Source organism: Amblyomma americanum, chromosome 6 (assembly GCF_052857255.1).
Source record: "Amblyomma americanum isolate KBUSLIRL-KWMA chromosome 6, ASM5285725v1, whole genome shotgun sequence".
Classification (NCBI taxonomy): domain Eukaryota; kingdom Metazoa; phylum Arthropoda; class Arachnida; order Ixodida; family Ixodidae; genus Amblyomma; species Amblyomma americanum.
In genome coordinates, this window is record NC_135502.1 from 27,561,470 (window position 1) to 27,578,523 (window position 17,054).

A 17,054-nucleotide genomic window follows, 5' to 3' on the forward strand; every position below is an offset into this window, starting at 1 on the left:
GGAACACTGAAAGACACACGGGCGCTGTTCAATGTTCCTTGTGTGTCGTCCTTGCGCAGTTCCCTCACCGTGCAGAAGAACCAACCATCCGGCCAACTCGCCCTTCTAGGTAGCCAGAAGGTGACCAAGAGCGAAATCACACAAACTGATGGTTCGTGCCTCTCGACGTGGCAGCTGTTGACCCAGAGACAGCGTTGCCATCAGCCTCAAAGATGCGCGCATTGGACGTACCGTATGTTGCAAAATATTCCAGGTGGACGCGCCCGTGGGTGAAACATAGTCGCACGCGTACGTTACTGAAACGGCTCCATTAATTCGTTCGCGTTAGCCCAACAGCGACAGGTAAGTTCTTTCAGACTCGACATCTTCGTAAGAGCAAAACTAGCGAGTGGTAGTCACATGGCAGCCAAGCTCTCATCACGGTCACGGACGCCATGGCCACGGAAGTTTTGCGACCGGAGGTGAGTACATGCGTCTGCGACCGCGAACGACGCGTAGGTGACAGGGAAACAGTCATGCAAATAACTGACTTTGTCCAGTGCGTGTAGAGGAATATCTCAATTTGACTGCAACAGAAAGCCATACAGCTTCCTAAGAAACTTCGCCCCGGAGGGAACGAATTTACATTCCGCTCAGGAGTTTTTCAGGAACCTGCAAAGCTGGTATATGGTCGCGATTAAATACTTCATTGATTAAATTGACTGGTTTCTAATGACTATATAGACGATCAAAAAAGGAACTGCAAACGTCCCTCACAAATGCCCCTTATTATCCGCATGCCCAAATGCCTGAATGCATTGGCCTCACGATATTTGAAATAATCTGCAAATAAACATCAAAGCGCACTGCTAAGGCATTCGATTAACCGATTAACTCGCACATTCGGGCCGCTGTTTCGGCACAAGACGCCCGCGCAAACACGAGGACAAAAAGCATCGCCGGAACAGGCCAGACACGAGACACTGGATGCTTCACCGAGGCTGCATATGAGAGCTATTGCTCTGGAATTCTTCCCAGGTCATTCCTCAATAGCTCGAATCGCTAGCCACCGCCGCCTCGCGCAGCGGAGCTCGGAATATTCCCCATACCAGCGCCGTGAGGACTCCCGTAGGCGAAGGCCCCGCGTACCTTGGTGCCAACCGCGAACTCACGCAAGAATGCGCGCCTACCGGCTTCGGTTAATGGCTTGAGGCTCGCCGGTGTCCCTGGAGCGGCGATGCATTCCGGCGGCGGGCCACATTCCCCGCAAGGAACGCATGTGATCTAGCAACGCTGTCGCATCCCCCGGAGAGCAGAGGAGGAGTTTGCGCAAGATTACAGACGCAAGACGAACGCCAACCACCGCCCTTCGGAAAATTCCCACCATTCTCCACGTTTCCAAGAGTGCGCACGCGCACTCGTTACCGCGTAGATTATTCCGTTCCTGGGTACAAGAGCCCTTATCGAAGGAAGAAGGGAATCGAGGCGCTGGTCTCGCATTTTAAGCGCCACGAGTCAAAGCAGACATGCCCGGAAAGTTACACCGCATTTATTAATGACGTCCATCCGCGACGCTTAGGTAAACAATAAATCATGTAAGAGCTATCAAGGAAGGCTTCTGCCAGTTTCGATGGAGGCAAAACGAAAAAGGCGCCCGTGTGCTGTGCGTTGTGAGTGGACGCTAAACATCCCCAGGTGGTCGAAATAATACCGGAGCCCTCCACTAAGGCACCTATTTCTATTTTTCTTATTTCACTTCCACTTTCCTGACTACCGTTACAGCGCGGTTCAGGTGTCCGCCGAGAGGTGAGACAATCACTGTGTCATTTCCTTTCCTCAAAAAACAATTATCGATTTTCAGCTCCTCAGCTCAGTGACGCTTGCAATTTGTTCCAAGACAAAAAAAAATTGCCGCCGCTCACATCTTCTAGCTTAAAAAAGTGCAACGTTATATTTAATACGCTTTCCTTAATACGTTTTCTCAAAATACGCCGCGGGTGCATGACCCGCGAGCCGCGGTGGCTGAGTGGTTAGAGCACTCGCCTACTGAGCCAGAGTACCTGGGTCGTCTTTAACCTTTAGGTTAATCCTGGATCAGACTATTCTTTAATTAATGCTTTGTTCGTTATCTCTACTGTGATTGTGAACAATTTGTAATGTTTTCTGAAAAATAGTCTTAATTTATGCAAGTACGGGTGACATCCTCGAGAAGATATAAGGGTAAAAGCAAGCAATGAGACAGTTCACTAGCGTGAAGTGGTTTTCTTTCAAGTGGTGTCAGATGGGTGGAACAGACGACGACTACAGCAGCAGGCGCTCAAACGAATACAATACGATGTTTTACGTATCACACATACAAAAAAAAGATGAAGGCCTACACCCCCTTCCCCCCCCCCCCCCCCCCCCCCCCCCCCACACACACACACACACGATTGAGATTCTCCTAGGCAAAAAAAGACATACAGAAAGCGCAAAACATCCGGTAAAAATGAGATGACGTATGATGCTGAATGGCTAAAGAAAATATGGAAAAAGAGAGAAAGAAGGACAGCAGTAGCGTGCAGAAGCGACAAATCAAGCGCAGTAAATTTCGAGACAAAAGATCAGCCCCAGAGAACCGGGGTTTATCGATGCCTTCCTTCCCATTAGACTGGCGCCAATGCAGATTATGACCCAGGTAGCGGGGCCGGCCTTCCGAAAAGCCGCTCAGATTGTTCTCCCGGCGGACGGCAAACAAAGCACCGAGAACGGCTGCCGTCTGGAGACGAGCTGATAGCGGGGGTAATCTCAAGCACAAACCGGGACGCTAATAAATTGTAGGTGCAAGCTATTTCTTTCCAGAACACAGCGTGCAGGCCTCCACTTCAAACGCCGCCTCGTTCCTACTGCCCGGTTCCATATTTTACCCATCTGCGCCAGAGAACGTTCGCAGTTTTCGCGGATGGCTTTCGCTAGATACACGGTCTCTAAGCGGAAACGAAAGTCGTTGCTTGAGATCACGCTCAACGCTATGGAACAAAACTGCGAGGGTATCTGTAACAAAAATTCTCTAAGAGCACGAGTGCACTGTGAAAAGACAAAAAGTAGAAAAATAAACTGTGTGTGTGTGTGTGGGGAGGGGGGGGGGGGGGGGGGGGCGTGAAGAGCAGAAGAGCGAAATGGAGAATTTCTAGCGAGAGCGCATCCTACAGAGCCGCCCCTGTAAAGCGTGCTTCACAGATGAATGAACGATCTGAGGTGAAGCCGGATAAGCGTGGTCAAGGCTCACGAGCACCCGACAGGCGGTTTCTGACCATCGCGGGGACCTCTTTGAACCGTGATTAAAATTGTGAATTCAAAGCTAGCGGTAGATTGCGAAACGATGTCAGAGCACGAAAGGCGATATCGGAGGAGATCGAGGGTAGAGGAGAGAGTTGATATAGGAGATGAGGACAGGTATAGGAGACAGAGGATTGAGGAGGAAAGAGGAGAGACAGTTGATAGAGGACTGAATAACGCCAGCCCTTGCTCTTCGAAACATTCCTAAAATAGCATCCCTCGCGATGAAGCGACACCTTCTCTCGCGCATCGGAAAACAGTTCATGATAACCACATAAAATTGTAGACGCCTCATAAGTCGTGCTACTAACAAAGTGCAGAGTAAGCACGCTTTTGTAGGGTCAATTAACCAGCAAACAATAATAAAAAACCTCTGCTATCCCATTTTAACAGGCTTGGCGCTTAGAGGCAGCAGATCCAATTTTGATAGGACATCCAAACGCGTAACGCATATGGTGGCAGAAGCGGACGCCATGACACATTGGGAATGCTTGATAACATGCAATACACAGCAGTGAAAGAGGCAGCAAATGTTATGAAACCGCCATGCGGCTTCAACCTGGCAACCACACGGTATATAAGTGACAAAGCAAGAACTTTAGCCCTAAAAACAAACTCATCACTGACATCGCTGTGATGATGCTGCAGTGCAATCGGTCACGACTTCATAAACGTAAAATTGGCTAAGCTTCTGCGAAAAGGTACGCCAGAAGAAGAGAAGGCGCTGTCAAAACATAATATCCTACATGATAAATATCACACAACCTAAAAACATTTCGCATAATAGCACCTTACAAACGGCTACACAACGAATCTTCAATTTTTGCTTCGGACAGTACAAAAAGAGAACACTAGGAGTCCATCAAGAAAGCCCGCATGCTGAGGGCGGACTCAACAAGAAAAAGACGGGTGGTTTTTCGGCATGGCCGGCGTCAATTCATCATCGCTCTTCTAAGAGGTCAGCGAAGTGCCATCCCAATAAACAAGAAAAAGACGTAGCGAGCGGAGACATATGGCGAAGGGATATACGTGGGCGCCAATATGGACCCAAAAAAAAAGAGATAACCAAACAGAAGAACGCTCTAGACTGGAACGGTCGCTCGTGAGGCGCCAAGAAAAGACAATTTGTCTGATAGATAACTGCACCTAGTGAACTTATATTGGGCGCCCGAGAACGCCTGAATCCCAGCCATTGACCGGTACGGAAACCCCGCGGCGGCCGCATTTTCCTTATTTTTGGGGCTTGCCAGATCATCTGTTTCACTTTAGACTTCTGAAACGAAAGAGAGTTTGGCGCCTAGCGAACAGAGCTTGGGGAAAAAAAGACGTACACACACAGACATCTAGGCTACCAAAAGCGAACCACGCTATAAAGTAGCCGCTTAGGAAAGGCTACAAAAGAGGGGGCAGCACGATCCCCGAAAGCCTTTCGAGCTGGAAAGGTACGGAAAGTCCAATGGTTTTAATATTAAACTCCAGACAGAGCTGTGTTCGCGTCGGTGGCGTTATTAATCAAGCCTTGTAGGGGGCGTGGGGGTACGACAGATTTGCACCGTGGACGAAGCGCGTTTGTGACTCTGCCCGGGCCGATCCAGACAGGCGTGGAATGAAATTTGAACAGATCGCGTGAAATTAGGTGCAACGCAGCAGAGTGTGACTGAAAAGGCATGCGCCGCGTTATTGAAAGCGATCAGGGCATCACTCACTCACTCACTCTCTCTCTCTCACACACACACACAAACACACACGCGCGCGCACACACGCACGCACGCACGCAAGCGGAGGGAGAGAGAGAACACAGCGCGCGGCTCGATTCACGACACCTTTCGTAGAAGAAAAGTACATATAAGTACATCGAGTTGCGACTGGCAGATGTTATATTTCTCGTTGGCTAAAGCAATTTGCCGCTATGCAGGTGACAACGCAATGTATGAATCGAAGTTATGCATGAAAAGGTCTGCAAATCCTGTGCCTCACAGAAAGCAGTGACGGGCTTTATGACCTATACTTATATTCACCACAAAAGGTGCACGAAAATGTATATGACCGATTTCAAGGGTTCTTCCCGGAGTCGTCATCTCAAGTAACGGGCAGCGTAAGCACATTTTTTAAAACGCAGAATGTGCAGTGCCGCTCACATTAAAGTAAACGTAATAATTGTCAGGAAGGCTGGAAAGATAGTGGAATATCTATTTATGCAATGTGTCTATACCAAAACGCATACAAACGCACAGACAGTGAGTTTTTCGCCGAAAATTGGCAACTGCGCGATTATTACTTACACGATTATTACTGGTATGCTCTACAAAGGCGAAAATCGATACCATGTGATGCGACAAATCCGGGTCCGCAGCATTGCCGCTCTTCCCATTGCGCCTTCCAGCTTCCCGCTGCGCCCTTAATTTCGCGTTCGATGTTCCTTCCGCTGCTAGCTGAGGTTACTGCGGGTGGAGGCTTCTGAAAGGTGGTGATGGATGGAGGGGTGGAGCTACGGACACGCACACAGGGGCATTTTCGCCGAATGAAGACTACGCTACTAACGCAGTTAAAGTATATCTATTTCTGTCTGCCTAGTATTTATAACAAGACACTCCATAACGAATAGACGGTGAGTGTTTCTCCGAAATGGGTAACTGCGCGGTTGTTACGTATAGAGTGGAGCAAATTTCATTTATTTATTTACTAAATGTCTACAGACTCTAAATCGATGGTATTTCGCAGGGGCGAACAGAGGGTACACAAATACAAAACAGAAGAACAAATATAAATACGCGTCATTTGCTGTTTCTCGGCTATATGCGCGAAAAATTGCGAGCTTACGCAACGGTCTGCTCTATACAGGATGTCTGCTTGCCTTCCAAGTAAACATCTGGAAGTCAGCGCAGAGAAGGCGGTTTAGCGGTTGGTATGCCTTATAATAGCATTTTTCACCGGCAGCTAGAATCTCGGGACGGCGTTTTTCAATTAAGATTTTTCTTCGTGCCTGTCGAAGGCCACCAAGGGCGGTGCATATTTTTCAAACTACAGCTACCCGCCACACTCCAAGGTAGCGTCGTGCAAACGAGGCAGTTCAATCAGGCGACCCGCACGTCGTGACCCTGAAGCCCGACCGATCCCAAGTCGCAGCCGGTGGAGAGATTACAAGTGGTCTACGGTGGAGTACGAAGCGACGCAATCATCTCGGCGAGATGACACCTGCGACATGTGCACATACGCACGCACACACGACACACGCAGAAGCCCGGCGGAGAGAGAGTGAGACAGAAGAGGGGGTGTCACTGCCGGCCAACAACACGGCTGGCGCGACTCACGCGTGGCCTTCCCTCAAATGAAACAGATCGAACAAGAAAAAGGGGAAGGGGCGCTTGGTGCCGGCAAGACGTAGTAAAGCGGGCGAGGTTAGCGGAAGGGCGTACTACTGCCTCCGTCTCTCGCTCCTGCGGCCCAGCGTCGAGAAGGGAACGCCGAGAGTGGAAAGGCTCGCGCGCAGAGCACCGACACAAGAAAGAAAGGCGCCGAGAAACAGCAAGCGCCCAGAGCCAACAGGAGACGACAGGCCCCGTTTTATGAAGCCCCCGGCGAGGGCCCGGTTGGGTCAAGCGCCTGGGCGGCGGCAAATGAAAGCGCCATCGGCGCCATGGTCTCCATTAGGAGAGCGCCGCGTCGGAGGAGAAGCCGCCGGCTTCCGTTCGCCCCCTCTCGCCCCCAAAAGAGGCCGCGCGCCGGCGGCGGCCGCCGCGAATTAATGACCGAACGCGCGCCTCCAGTAATGGACCTCGGAGCCCCGGACCAAAGGGTGGCGCGGCCCCGACGCCCACGATGCCGCAGCAGCAGCCGGCCGCCGCCGCCGCGGCTGGCGGAGCGCAAACCACCGCCGACCGGCGCAACCGGCGGGTTTAACGGCTAATTGCGCCTTAATTCAGCGCCGCCGCCCGGGCGCGCTCCGGGCCACAGCTCGCGCGGCCCTCGGGGGACTACGGCGACGGCCACCGATGCGTCGCGGACTCTTCTCGCCGCCGGACCACACGGGCCGCGGACGCTGCCAGGGGTCGGCCGGAGCCCCTGCAGCCGCGAAGGGGCACCGCACCGCGAGCTGCGGAGGCGACTACGGAGGCACGTAGGCACGCTTTCTCGACCGACGCTACGGGAGAGGAGAGAGAGCGCGGTCCCTCACCACCCACCACCGGCCGATATATGAAAGATGGCGGCGCCCAGCACCGACGAATGGCCAATGAGGGGCTGCCCTTTGGAATGCGCCCGATCGACGCGGGAAATTCGGCTCGAGGCCAGGTAAGCGGCCGACCAGCGACGCACCATCGTGGCCTCGGGCCACCGAGTACTTTATCTGTGCCGTTGCTGCTGCCGCTGCTTGTGGCTAGGAAGGTGTGACATCGGAAACTGTGCTGCGACCCCGGTAGCTCAGCGGATGTGGCGCACAGCCCGAATTCATTTCAATTCATTAAGTGAATACAGGAGTGAGATTACTGCATCAAAACAAGCGCACGGTTCGGCTGCGCACGTACCACGCGCTCTCTCTAGCGCCATTACACTCCCTGCGAAGTAAACCGCGCACAGCTCGATACGAGGAAAAACCTCCATATGATAAAATATGTCCGCTAGCGATAATGACTCGGACAAGCCTCATCTTATCGCAGTTGGGGAAACGGCGCTGATTTTCACCTCAACAATCTGCAATTTCTAAAACATGTTGCATCGACGCTAAGGTCACATGACAGCAGGGGCAAAAAACGAAAATGGCAGGCAAAAAAAAAAGATAAATTGTGGCATCTAACGTACCGACGCGACTTATCTGCTGTGAGGGAGACCGTAGTGGAGGGCTCCAGGTTAATTTAGACCATCCCGGATTTTTTAACGAGCGCTGAAATCACACTGCACTAGGACGTTTTTGTATTTCGCCTCCATCGAAACACGGTAGCCGCAAAGAAGATAGTAACATCTGAGCGTTTCGCGCAAACCAAAAATTCCATTACGTAATTAGAAGCCAGAGATAACTGCCCTCGTGTATTCAGATCAGTGGATGTCGTGTTGAAGACACAATGACACCATACCATATGTCACACAGCGCCGGCAGTTACCCTAAGGAATAATTTCTGTGTACTCCAGCGTCTGTATTTTGTCGCAGTTAAGAGTAATGTGTGTCTGAAGGCCAAACGGTTCTCAAGTGTGGCATAAAGCCCTGAAAAGCTGCCTAAGGCTGAAGTTATATGTTAAGAAGGCCTTATATGGTGCGTCAGCAACGAAACCCGTCGATGTTCCTCAATTTGTCAATGATGCAGGAAATAAAAATTTCTTCCGAAGGTGCAGGGGAATTGAAGTAAGGACCTTCGGATTGCGAGGCGCGCACACAACACCCACAGGCCACAAAAGCACGTTGCTTCTAGGCGAATTAAGGTGAACCTGGTATATGCCTGTTTATACGACCGTATGCTGATGAGTAGGTGTGTCATTAGAAAGGAAGGAAGGAAAAGATACACATTAAAAAAATTTATGCTTTGACCGTCAAAGCATGTAAGTAGTCATAAGCGTCCTCGATAATTTTTCATTTTTAAATACACGCACATTTCTGGGGCATCCGCCCTTTTTTGCCGCAGCGGTACGCAGCCCAATTCCAGGTTCACCTTCCCGCTCGTTCGAACCACGCCTGGTCTTCAACGCTTAGCGGCTTCGCGACTATATAACGCGAAATTTTCCCCATCGGTTCCAGCAGCGCTTCGTCCGCTGCAGTCACTGCCAAGACGGCACAACCATTCCAGGAGCGAAAATACCACACGCCAATGTAGCACGTTCACATTGCCATCACAAATTAAGGTAATAATAATGGCAGCCGAATTACCGCCTCACGGGCACCGCAACAAACGAGTATTTCGTCGTCGCCACAGACTGCTTGTAAGCAACACAGTGCCTAAACAGCATTACAGGTTCGTTTTCAAGATCGGAAAACCCGAGGAAAACAAAAAGAGTTATTCATTTTTTTTCTTGTTTTACATGCGTGAGAGGAGGACAGAGGGATAGAGAAATGCACAAAAGAATAAACGACTGCTCTGGCGCCGGCGACATCATGCCGCTGTCCACCGAGCAGCCGCAGCCAGGGCCAATGCTAATGGAACGCAAATGCGGCCAGCCGACGTGGCTCCTCGAGTGCCATTGCATCGGCGGATCGCGCGCGATACCCGATATGTTGATCGGGACGGCGCGACACGGAATGCATCTCGTTGAAGCGGGGAGGAGTGGGGGGTCTCCATAAGGGATAATGGGGCGCCCTCGCGTTGCAGTCTGGGCCGCGTTATGATGTCCGGCGCGCACGTAACGCGAATCGGGAGAGAGATGAGGTCCGGCTTCCCGCGCGGAATACCAACTCGGCCGGAAGCACCGGCGAGATGGAGACGAGCCGAACGTGTACTACGTGCCCCGGGAGGGGAGCCGGGCCCCGTAACGACGCCTATTCTTTTCGGCCGATGGCGCCACCAACAGATGGGAATGCTATTATGCTGTCTCGAGAGGGGAGGGAGGGACAACATCGCCGCGTCTCCACCTTGAGGAGTGCATGCTCTGCGACAGTGATACGCTTGCTTGTTGCGCCCATCTTGAGCCTTGCGGCGCTCTAGTGCACGCGAGCAAGTGGCTTACGCTTTAGTGAAAAACCGAGCTTTTATTCCTCATGCGCGACGCCCAAACGCGTTCGACATAAATAACTGAGAGACGTCGACGGGATTTGCTTCCTCTTTATTTTGGATAATGCGATAAACAGGCTAAATTGGTGGTATATAATCTTGGCGACCCTTTATTCAACAAATAATGAGCATAATCACTGTTGCACAGCCACATTAGAGCCTCTTAGCTGATCGGGTTTTAGGGCCAGCGGAGCGGACGACAGGGGAGTCCACTGCGCATGCGCATAAGGCTGATGCAGTCAACGGGTCTACGGCGCAGCGCGCCCTGAAAGTATCTTTGCGGAGCCTAACGTGGCGGCCTCCAGAGCAAACGCCGACGTGTCGGCACCATCGTGTACGGGCGAGGCGCAATTACATGTCTGCTGGCGAAGAGTCCGCGCAGGTGTTTTACCGCTCACTCGAAGACCACCATCACGGCGTCGGGTACGAGCAAGGCCCTCTGTAGCCTGCGTACGCCTTCCTTTCCAAATGGAAAATACGTTCTGAACACGCCGTCGTCCACCACGTCAGGGCACGCAAAGTGGATCACGCCGCATTAATTACGTCTCACCATAATGCTCTTCGCCATCGCGCTCACTTAGCAGTAGGCGGTGGCGGAGGAATATTGCGGTCGTCACTCGCGAATGATAGTCTCGCGCACTCACACTATAGGCTAACGTGACACGCACATCTACAGTCGCAACTACAGTCGGATACAATTCACGAAAGAAGCGACAAACGCCCGTCAAAGAAGCCCTTCCAGGCAATGGCGCCAACAGATTATTGTAGCGACAGCTACATAACGGTAGCATTTCGAGCCTTCAGCGTGGCGGCGCCTTGGCTGTGGCGGCGCCGCCACGCTGTCACGTAGTTGGTCACGTGGTTCGGAGCAGCAGCTGCCGGCGGCGCAGCACCGTGGCTGATCACGTGGTTCGACACGTGGTTGATCATGTGTCCAAGTTCCACTCGGCCAGCTGTAGCTATCGCGTCACTCCAGGTTTAATCAGAGCTAAACCACCGTCAGTTTTTCTGCTTTCTCTCTCGGCCGATTCTCATGAAGCTGCTAGCGTGAAATCGCAGGGGATTGCAGATGAAAGGGGAATAACCACGGGTTAATCGGATTAACCGCGTGGACACAGAAATCGGTCGACGCCATTGGCTGGAGGGTCTCCTTTGAGGGGCATCTGCCACTTCATTCTTGAGTTTTATCCGATTATAGAGGCGAACTTTTATTTCTAAACACGGGTCGTCTTTGCTAGATTCAAAGCGCCACTATTATGAGACATTATACTGCAAACACAAAATTCTACCTATATAAAGTAGTTTTAGCATAATGGAAGCAAACTTAATTTATATTCAATAAACGGTAGCTACAATTTCCACTACTAGGTGGGGCAGCAAAGCAGTCCGCTCACCGTCGCTCGAGCAGGCGGAGCAGCCAAACTGTTAAAAATCCTTTTACTCGGGACGTTCCACTGGAGACTGCGAGCGGAGCGAAACGTAAAGACGCTAAGCTACAGGTCTCTACTGAGAGACTTGTACGATAAATTCATTCACCAAGTATGGCCTAGCAGTTTAGAGACTGCGCACAAAATATTTATTGCTTTCTCGGGTCCAGAGGGAAGACGAAAATATAAAATACATTGCGATTCAGGAACCGAACGAGGTACATTAGCTGCGATCACCAATTTTCTGGCAGAAATTAGGCCGCGCTGTGCTCGCGAGCGACATTCTCAGCGATTGTCTAGGACATCCGCACACAACATACTTGCCCAATTCAGGTACAGTCCAGCGTAAGCTTATAACCGTCAAGGTTTCAATTTACTGGTACACCTACAATACAAAATTTTTTGCAAAGAATGTGCAAGCCACGAGTATATGCAGAATATTTTCTAAGCACATCTGCCGTGTCATTCGACATTGTTGTGGACCCGTACTACGCATGAAGGGTGAGAGAACAATTTCGAACATCTTCGGGGCGAAATGTGCGACGGGAAATGACGAATAGCTCTGTTTGTTATAACTCAACTACACAAAGTACTGCAACCCTCCAAATTTGCAAGGACAATTTCCAAACCTTTTCAACTCATTTCTCAGAAAAAAGCATAACAATGCAAGAAAGACCTCCCCCTGCCTGCGGTGACGTCGACAGACGAATGAACATAATTTTCTGGGTATCCTAGGGAAGCCGCAAGGCACATGCGAGTCCATTGCTTTCAGCCTTTACGCGTTGTTACGTCGCACTTCCATCTCTGTGCTTTCCCCACGGTCAATTCGAAAGCGCCTAGCCGAGCTGCGCGGCGGACCACGAGAGGCAGCCTCCTAGAGCGCTCTCCAGCGCGGCTCTTGTGTGTCCTCGCCTCGTGGCGGCTCCGCCAGTGTTCCGCCGGGTCGGCAGCGCATCCGCCCAGAACGAGCCCCGAGAAGAAAAGCGCTGATCCGCGCGATTCTCCGACACTTCCGCTCGCTCGGGCATAAAACGCTTCTCCCAGAGACGGAGAGGAGACGCGAGACGGAATGGCCACATCTCCAAGAGAGCGTTTTTAAGAGTAATGGCTCTCGACCAGCCGCATCGGATAAGTTTTCTCCGGCTGCAGTGTCTACGGCCAGCAGCGCCCCCTAATGCCGCTGGGAATCCGGCCCTTACGAGCTGCCCCGTGCTCCTCGGCCGTCGCGAGGAGCCATCCGCTGTGCCTATAGACGGGAAGAAGGCTCCCCCGCCGGATTCTTGCCTCCTCCGGAGCCAAGCCAAGTCGTGCCACTCGTCGCCGACGGCACGGCGACCAGGGAGGAAGGGGGACCATAAACTACGACGTGACGGGGCCAATCTCGCGTCGAAAGCCGCCGCCAGGAGACTATGGCTCCGCGCAGCAGCTCTGCGGTCTACGCGGATGCTTGGGCTAGATTTTCGCTGCTGTCGCGGCAGCGCGGACAGTTTTCCTGCCTTTTTTAGTTCTAGTGTACGCGTAAACAAGGCTTTCCAAGCAGAGTACGTTCGCGCATTTCCAACCGAAAAGCCCAAGCACACGCCATCAACCTATGAAGTTAGGTGCTTAACACTGTACACAGAACATTCACGAGAAAAACTTTTTCCAGCAAGGATGCTGCTGGGCAATAGAAACGCAAAAATTACTGCATTGTCTTCTCAACGTTCGCAAACTCGAAAAGTATACTGTCCGTAGCAACACAAAAGAATATGGATTCAACAGAACTGGCATGCACCATTTTTTACAGATAACAGGTGATTTTTTTAGCGCTATATATTGCCACGGGGCATCTATCAGGTCATATTCAAAGTAGCAAGCTGTGAACGAATGTTTGGTAGGAATGAATGTGTTAGCTACTCGTATCAATATGAAATCTCAGAAAGGCAACCGTGAGATGTAAGCGTCCAGAGTAAGAATCACATAAAACGCGTTACTCTCCAGTTCAACAGCAGAAAGCATTAAAAAGCCGTAACGAGAACGAGGCAGTGGCAAATAATCCAAGTCGTTCACCCGGTGAAATACCAAGGATATTTCCGGAATTAAAATTCATCTGTAATCGTTATCAGTCGAAAACCTCTCTTCTAAGCAAAATATAGTAGAAGGAAGAAATGTAGTAGTTTTCCAAGTTAGTTATCAAGAAAATGAACTACAAAGGAGAAATGGTTTCCCAACTCTGTACGGGAACCTATATTTACAGATAAAAATGCGGTCGAATACTCTTAGCTCTTCGCTCCAGCACGTCCTCGGCGGCTTACAAACGGCGAACGACAAGCTCAAAAGCCGGCCGAAACAGAGGACTGAAAACGTCCACTAGAGCTACAAAACGGCGACCCACGCACAGAACGCTAATATGGCGAGCCTCAAGTGCAACGGGGCGCGGCCACTGCGTCCACCAGATGGCAGCATCGTCTCTCCCATTGCTTTTTAGCTCCAAGCACAATCATGGCGCCCACCTTCCGCACAGCCTCCTCAGCTCGCAATAACACAAGGGCGCCCCGACATGCACTTTCCTCGCCACTCCTGGCAGGCGCCGTGAAACAAAACTGCCTCTGCCTCTTGCACCTCTCGGTACACCCTCCGCGCAAGCTCAGAAGTCACATCGTGCACCGAGGCACGGGAGCGGCCGGTGCAGGATTTCCCCAAAAGTTAAATGTCGATTCGGGAAGGTTATCCCTATTTCCGCTCCCCGTTGCTGCTTTTAAACTTCTCCAATGTCCAATTTCGATCGACGACCGAGTGCCGCGCGTGGCATTTTCTGCGCGAAATGGCCGCACAGGCTGCGAGCCCCGCCTCCGACTCTTCCCGCTTCTTCTTCTTCTTTTCGAGATAATGTCTCCTTTCGCCTCTCCTCTGGCTACCTTTCTAGCCTCGCGTCCGTTTGCGTTTTCAGCCGCCCTCGCTGAACGTGTCTTCTTCTAAACCCCATTTTCTTACTGCTCGCGTTTTTTTTTATTTATCCCTTCGCCGTGTCTTCCTTTCATACAGCGGCCCGTCGTCCTATTTGTCCTTCCGCCATTTTCGGCCCGCAGAGCCTGCAACAAGGCCTGGCACCGTCCAGCCATCCGGCACTTCTGCAACTCTAGCTATACGTCTCCCCATCCTATAGTATATAGTAGATATATTTGCTGGCCAACTATTTTCTAGTCCAGGCAGCCCTTAAGGGCAACCTCTGGAAAGTCACAGAGAGCACAATAAAGCAGAAGCCTAGCCGCAGCATTAGACAGATAAGAGAAATCGAGAAGCCTCCGCTGCCGTCGAGAGCGCCCGCTGTCTCCGAGCATTAAGGAGAAAAGAAGGTTTCCCTCGAGAAAGGGAGGAAATCAGGTGTAGAAAATAAAATTTTAAAACGCGCCCAAGCAGCGAAAGCGCAGCGTCAGAGCGTGCGAGAGGCGGAGAAAAAAAAGAGAAAGACGCCTGACAAGGAAATTTCAAATCCGATTCCGAGGGGCCTCGCTGCAAGCCTCGTGTGCCATCCGAAAGAGCGGCGTCCCGATTTTGTCTCTGCTCGAGACCTGTCTCCCAAGAAGGAGGAAACAAGCGGGACTCCTCGCCCTCTGCTGCCGTGCGCGGCTGTGCACGTGTGCTTTGTCCGAGCGTCCCTCCCCCCTCCCAGCAAGAAGATTCCTCTCGCTTCCGCTCGACCACCACCTAACTGAAAAGATTTCCAAAGCGGCGCTCTCCATGCGAGGCGTCTCTTGCCTGGCTTTCGTGCTTGGGTTGCCTCCGGGCTGCGAGCCTCGCAGAGCCTTCATTTCCAGAAGGAGACGAAACGGGGCGAGCGCAGGACATAAGCCGACATCTTTTTTGCCAGTTGCTCCCCGCCTGGCTCACGATTTCCGCATCACGAGGTCCAACTTGGCAGCGGTCACTTGAGCGTCCGTCATGGCTGTCCCCATGAAGCTCCATTGAACGATACGCGATGGAGGTGCGCACGAATGTCTATCCATCTCTCTCCAACGTATTCTCCCTCTAAACGATACCCGAGAAAGTCCAAATTAGCAGCACAAAATCAGAAGCTTGTTTATAACTAAATGTAAGCAAAGCGCTTCCCAAGTCTGCAGCGCGCTAGAATGTTGCCCGGTCTTTGGAAAGAACCATCTTGGCGCGTAAGACCGTAGAGACGTCGGTGAGATGGAACAAAAAGGCGCAACCAAATGTTCGGTTATTACATGCGTAAATGATGCAGCTGAGAGCATAATAAGGAGCAACGCTTCAGCATGTCGCACTGCAAGAGAGCGTCGCCTGAATCTGCATCAACGAGAAATAGCCACCTAAGGACTGAGTTCGAAAAAATACTGACGACGATCTTGGCTAACCTTGGCCTTTTTTTCTTTTCAAAGCGTGTTACAAGATGCCAGTACACAGTTGTCTCGCGCCTTTCTCAAAAGGAAGAAACGCTGCTTGTACAACAGCTGAATTATCTTCTCATTTCGTTCTGAACCATGCGAAGCATACAAGTTTGAACTTGTAGTCACGGGCGTAACCTCGCAAATCACGCGATGGAGGAAAGCTTACGTGGGCATGATTACCTGTCATCTAAAAATAGCACAAAAACATTCTGCAACTATCACTGCAATGTAATACTAGAGAGCCAATTGGGTACCGAACAATTGTGGCACGCATTTACGATAGATATGCACGAAGCTTAGAAGTTGAAAAACTACGCTGGAAAAAGTTATAACGCCTCCCTTTCGTTCAAAAGCTCGCTTGATATGCCCCTGCATGAACCACGACAAGCTTTGGCTCACTCTTGGCTTTTCATCATGCTTAATATATATCTTAATTTTCATTAGCTGAGCCATCCAAGCAAGAAAATCATTATTTAACTTCATCGTACAATAACTTTCCTTAACCACCGTTCCACTGGCTTCAGCTCTGACGGTGACAATATTTTTCTTTTCTTATTCTTTTCGTCTCTGCTATGCAAAACTCTATTATTATTTGTTGTCCTTCTACTTCGCATTGGATCAAGCCCGTTATACTTAGTGGAATAGGCCCCGGGAGACTTTTTCTTTTAACTCTTTTCCTTCATCACACCATAGTATTAGTTTTCCATTTGGCCTTGGTGCAAACTGCGTTGCTATCTTGTCTGATTCCCATCACTCAACAACCCGCGTTAAGGCGGCTCATGCATGCGACAGCGTTCTTCACTCCTCGTCGGTCAATGAGCGTACGCGTATACAGCGGCTCGTGAGAAAAACTAAGCCGGCCAGCACACGTGGGAAAAAAAAGACCACAGCCGTAGTGAGCCAACGCCCCGCGCACGGCGGTCGCGCACCACTTTTTACGAGGCAGGCAATCCCACGCCCGAGCGGAGCGCGTAACGCGAAAACCACCGGCCACTATCATAAACAGCGAGCGGCGGCGTCGGACGAACGTGCATTTTATGGAGATGCTCTCATTCATGCGGAGAGCGGCGCTCATAACCGTCGTGCACCGCGCCAGCGAGGAGATAAACGCAGTCCCCGATCCTCTTGTGCGAGAACAATCATCAGGCGGCTGCTTCACGGTGGACGCGCCCGCAGCGCGAGGCTCATACAGGACAGCCACTCCGCTGGAGGAGATTGCTCAAGACCACGACAAATCGTTACCGGCCCGT

General features: G+C 51.3%; 2 protein-coding genes across 4 annotated transcripts in view; one reads left to right on the top strand and one right to left on the bottom strand.

Moving 5' to 3' along the window:
* LOC144136480 (uncharacterized) overlaps positions 1-17,054 on the bottom strand; it is a 600,742-nt gene that overhangs the window by 231,477 nt on the left and 352,211 nt on the right. The gene's annotated exons all lie outside the window — the stretch shown is intronic.
* Positions 7,475-17,054, top strand: part of LOC144136481 (uncharacterized) — a 38,330-nt gene continuing 28,750 nt past the window's right edge. Inside the window, exon 1 of the mRNA XM_077668847.1 lies at positions 7,475-7,587. Within this exon, the coding sequence (XP_077524973.1) occupies positions 7,499-7,587 (89 nt within the window). The 5' untranslated portion in view covers positions 7,475-7,498. The remainder of the gene's footprint in view (positions 7,588-17,054) is intronic.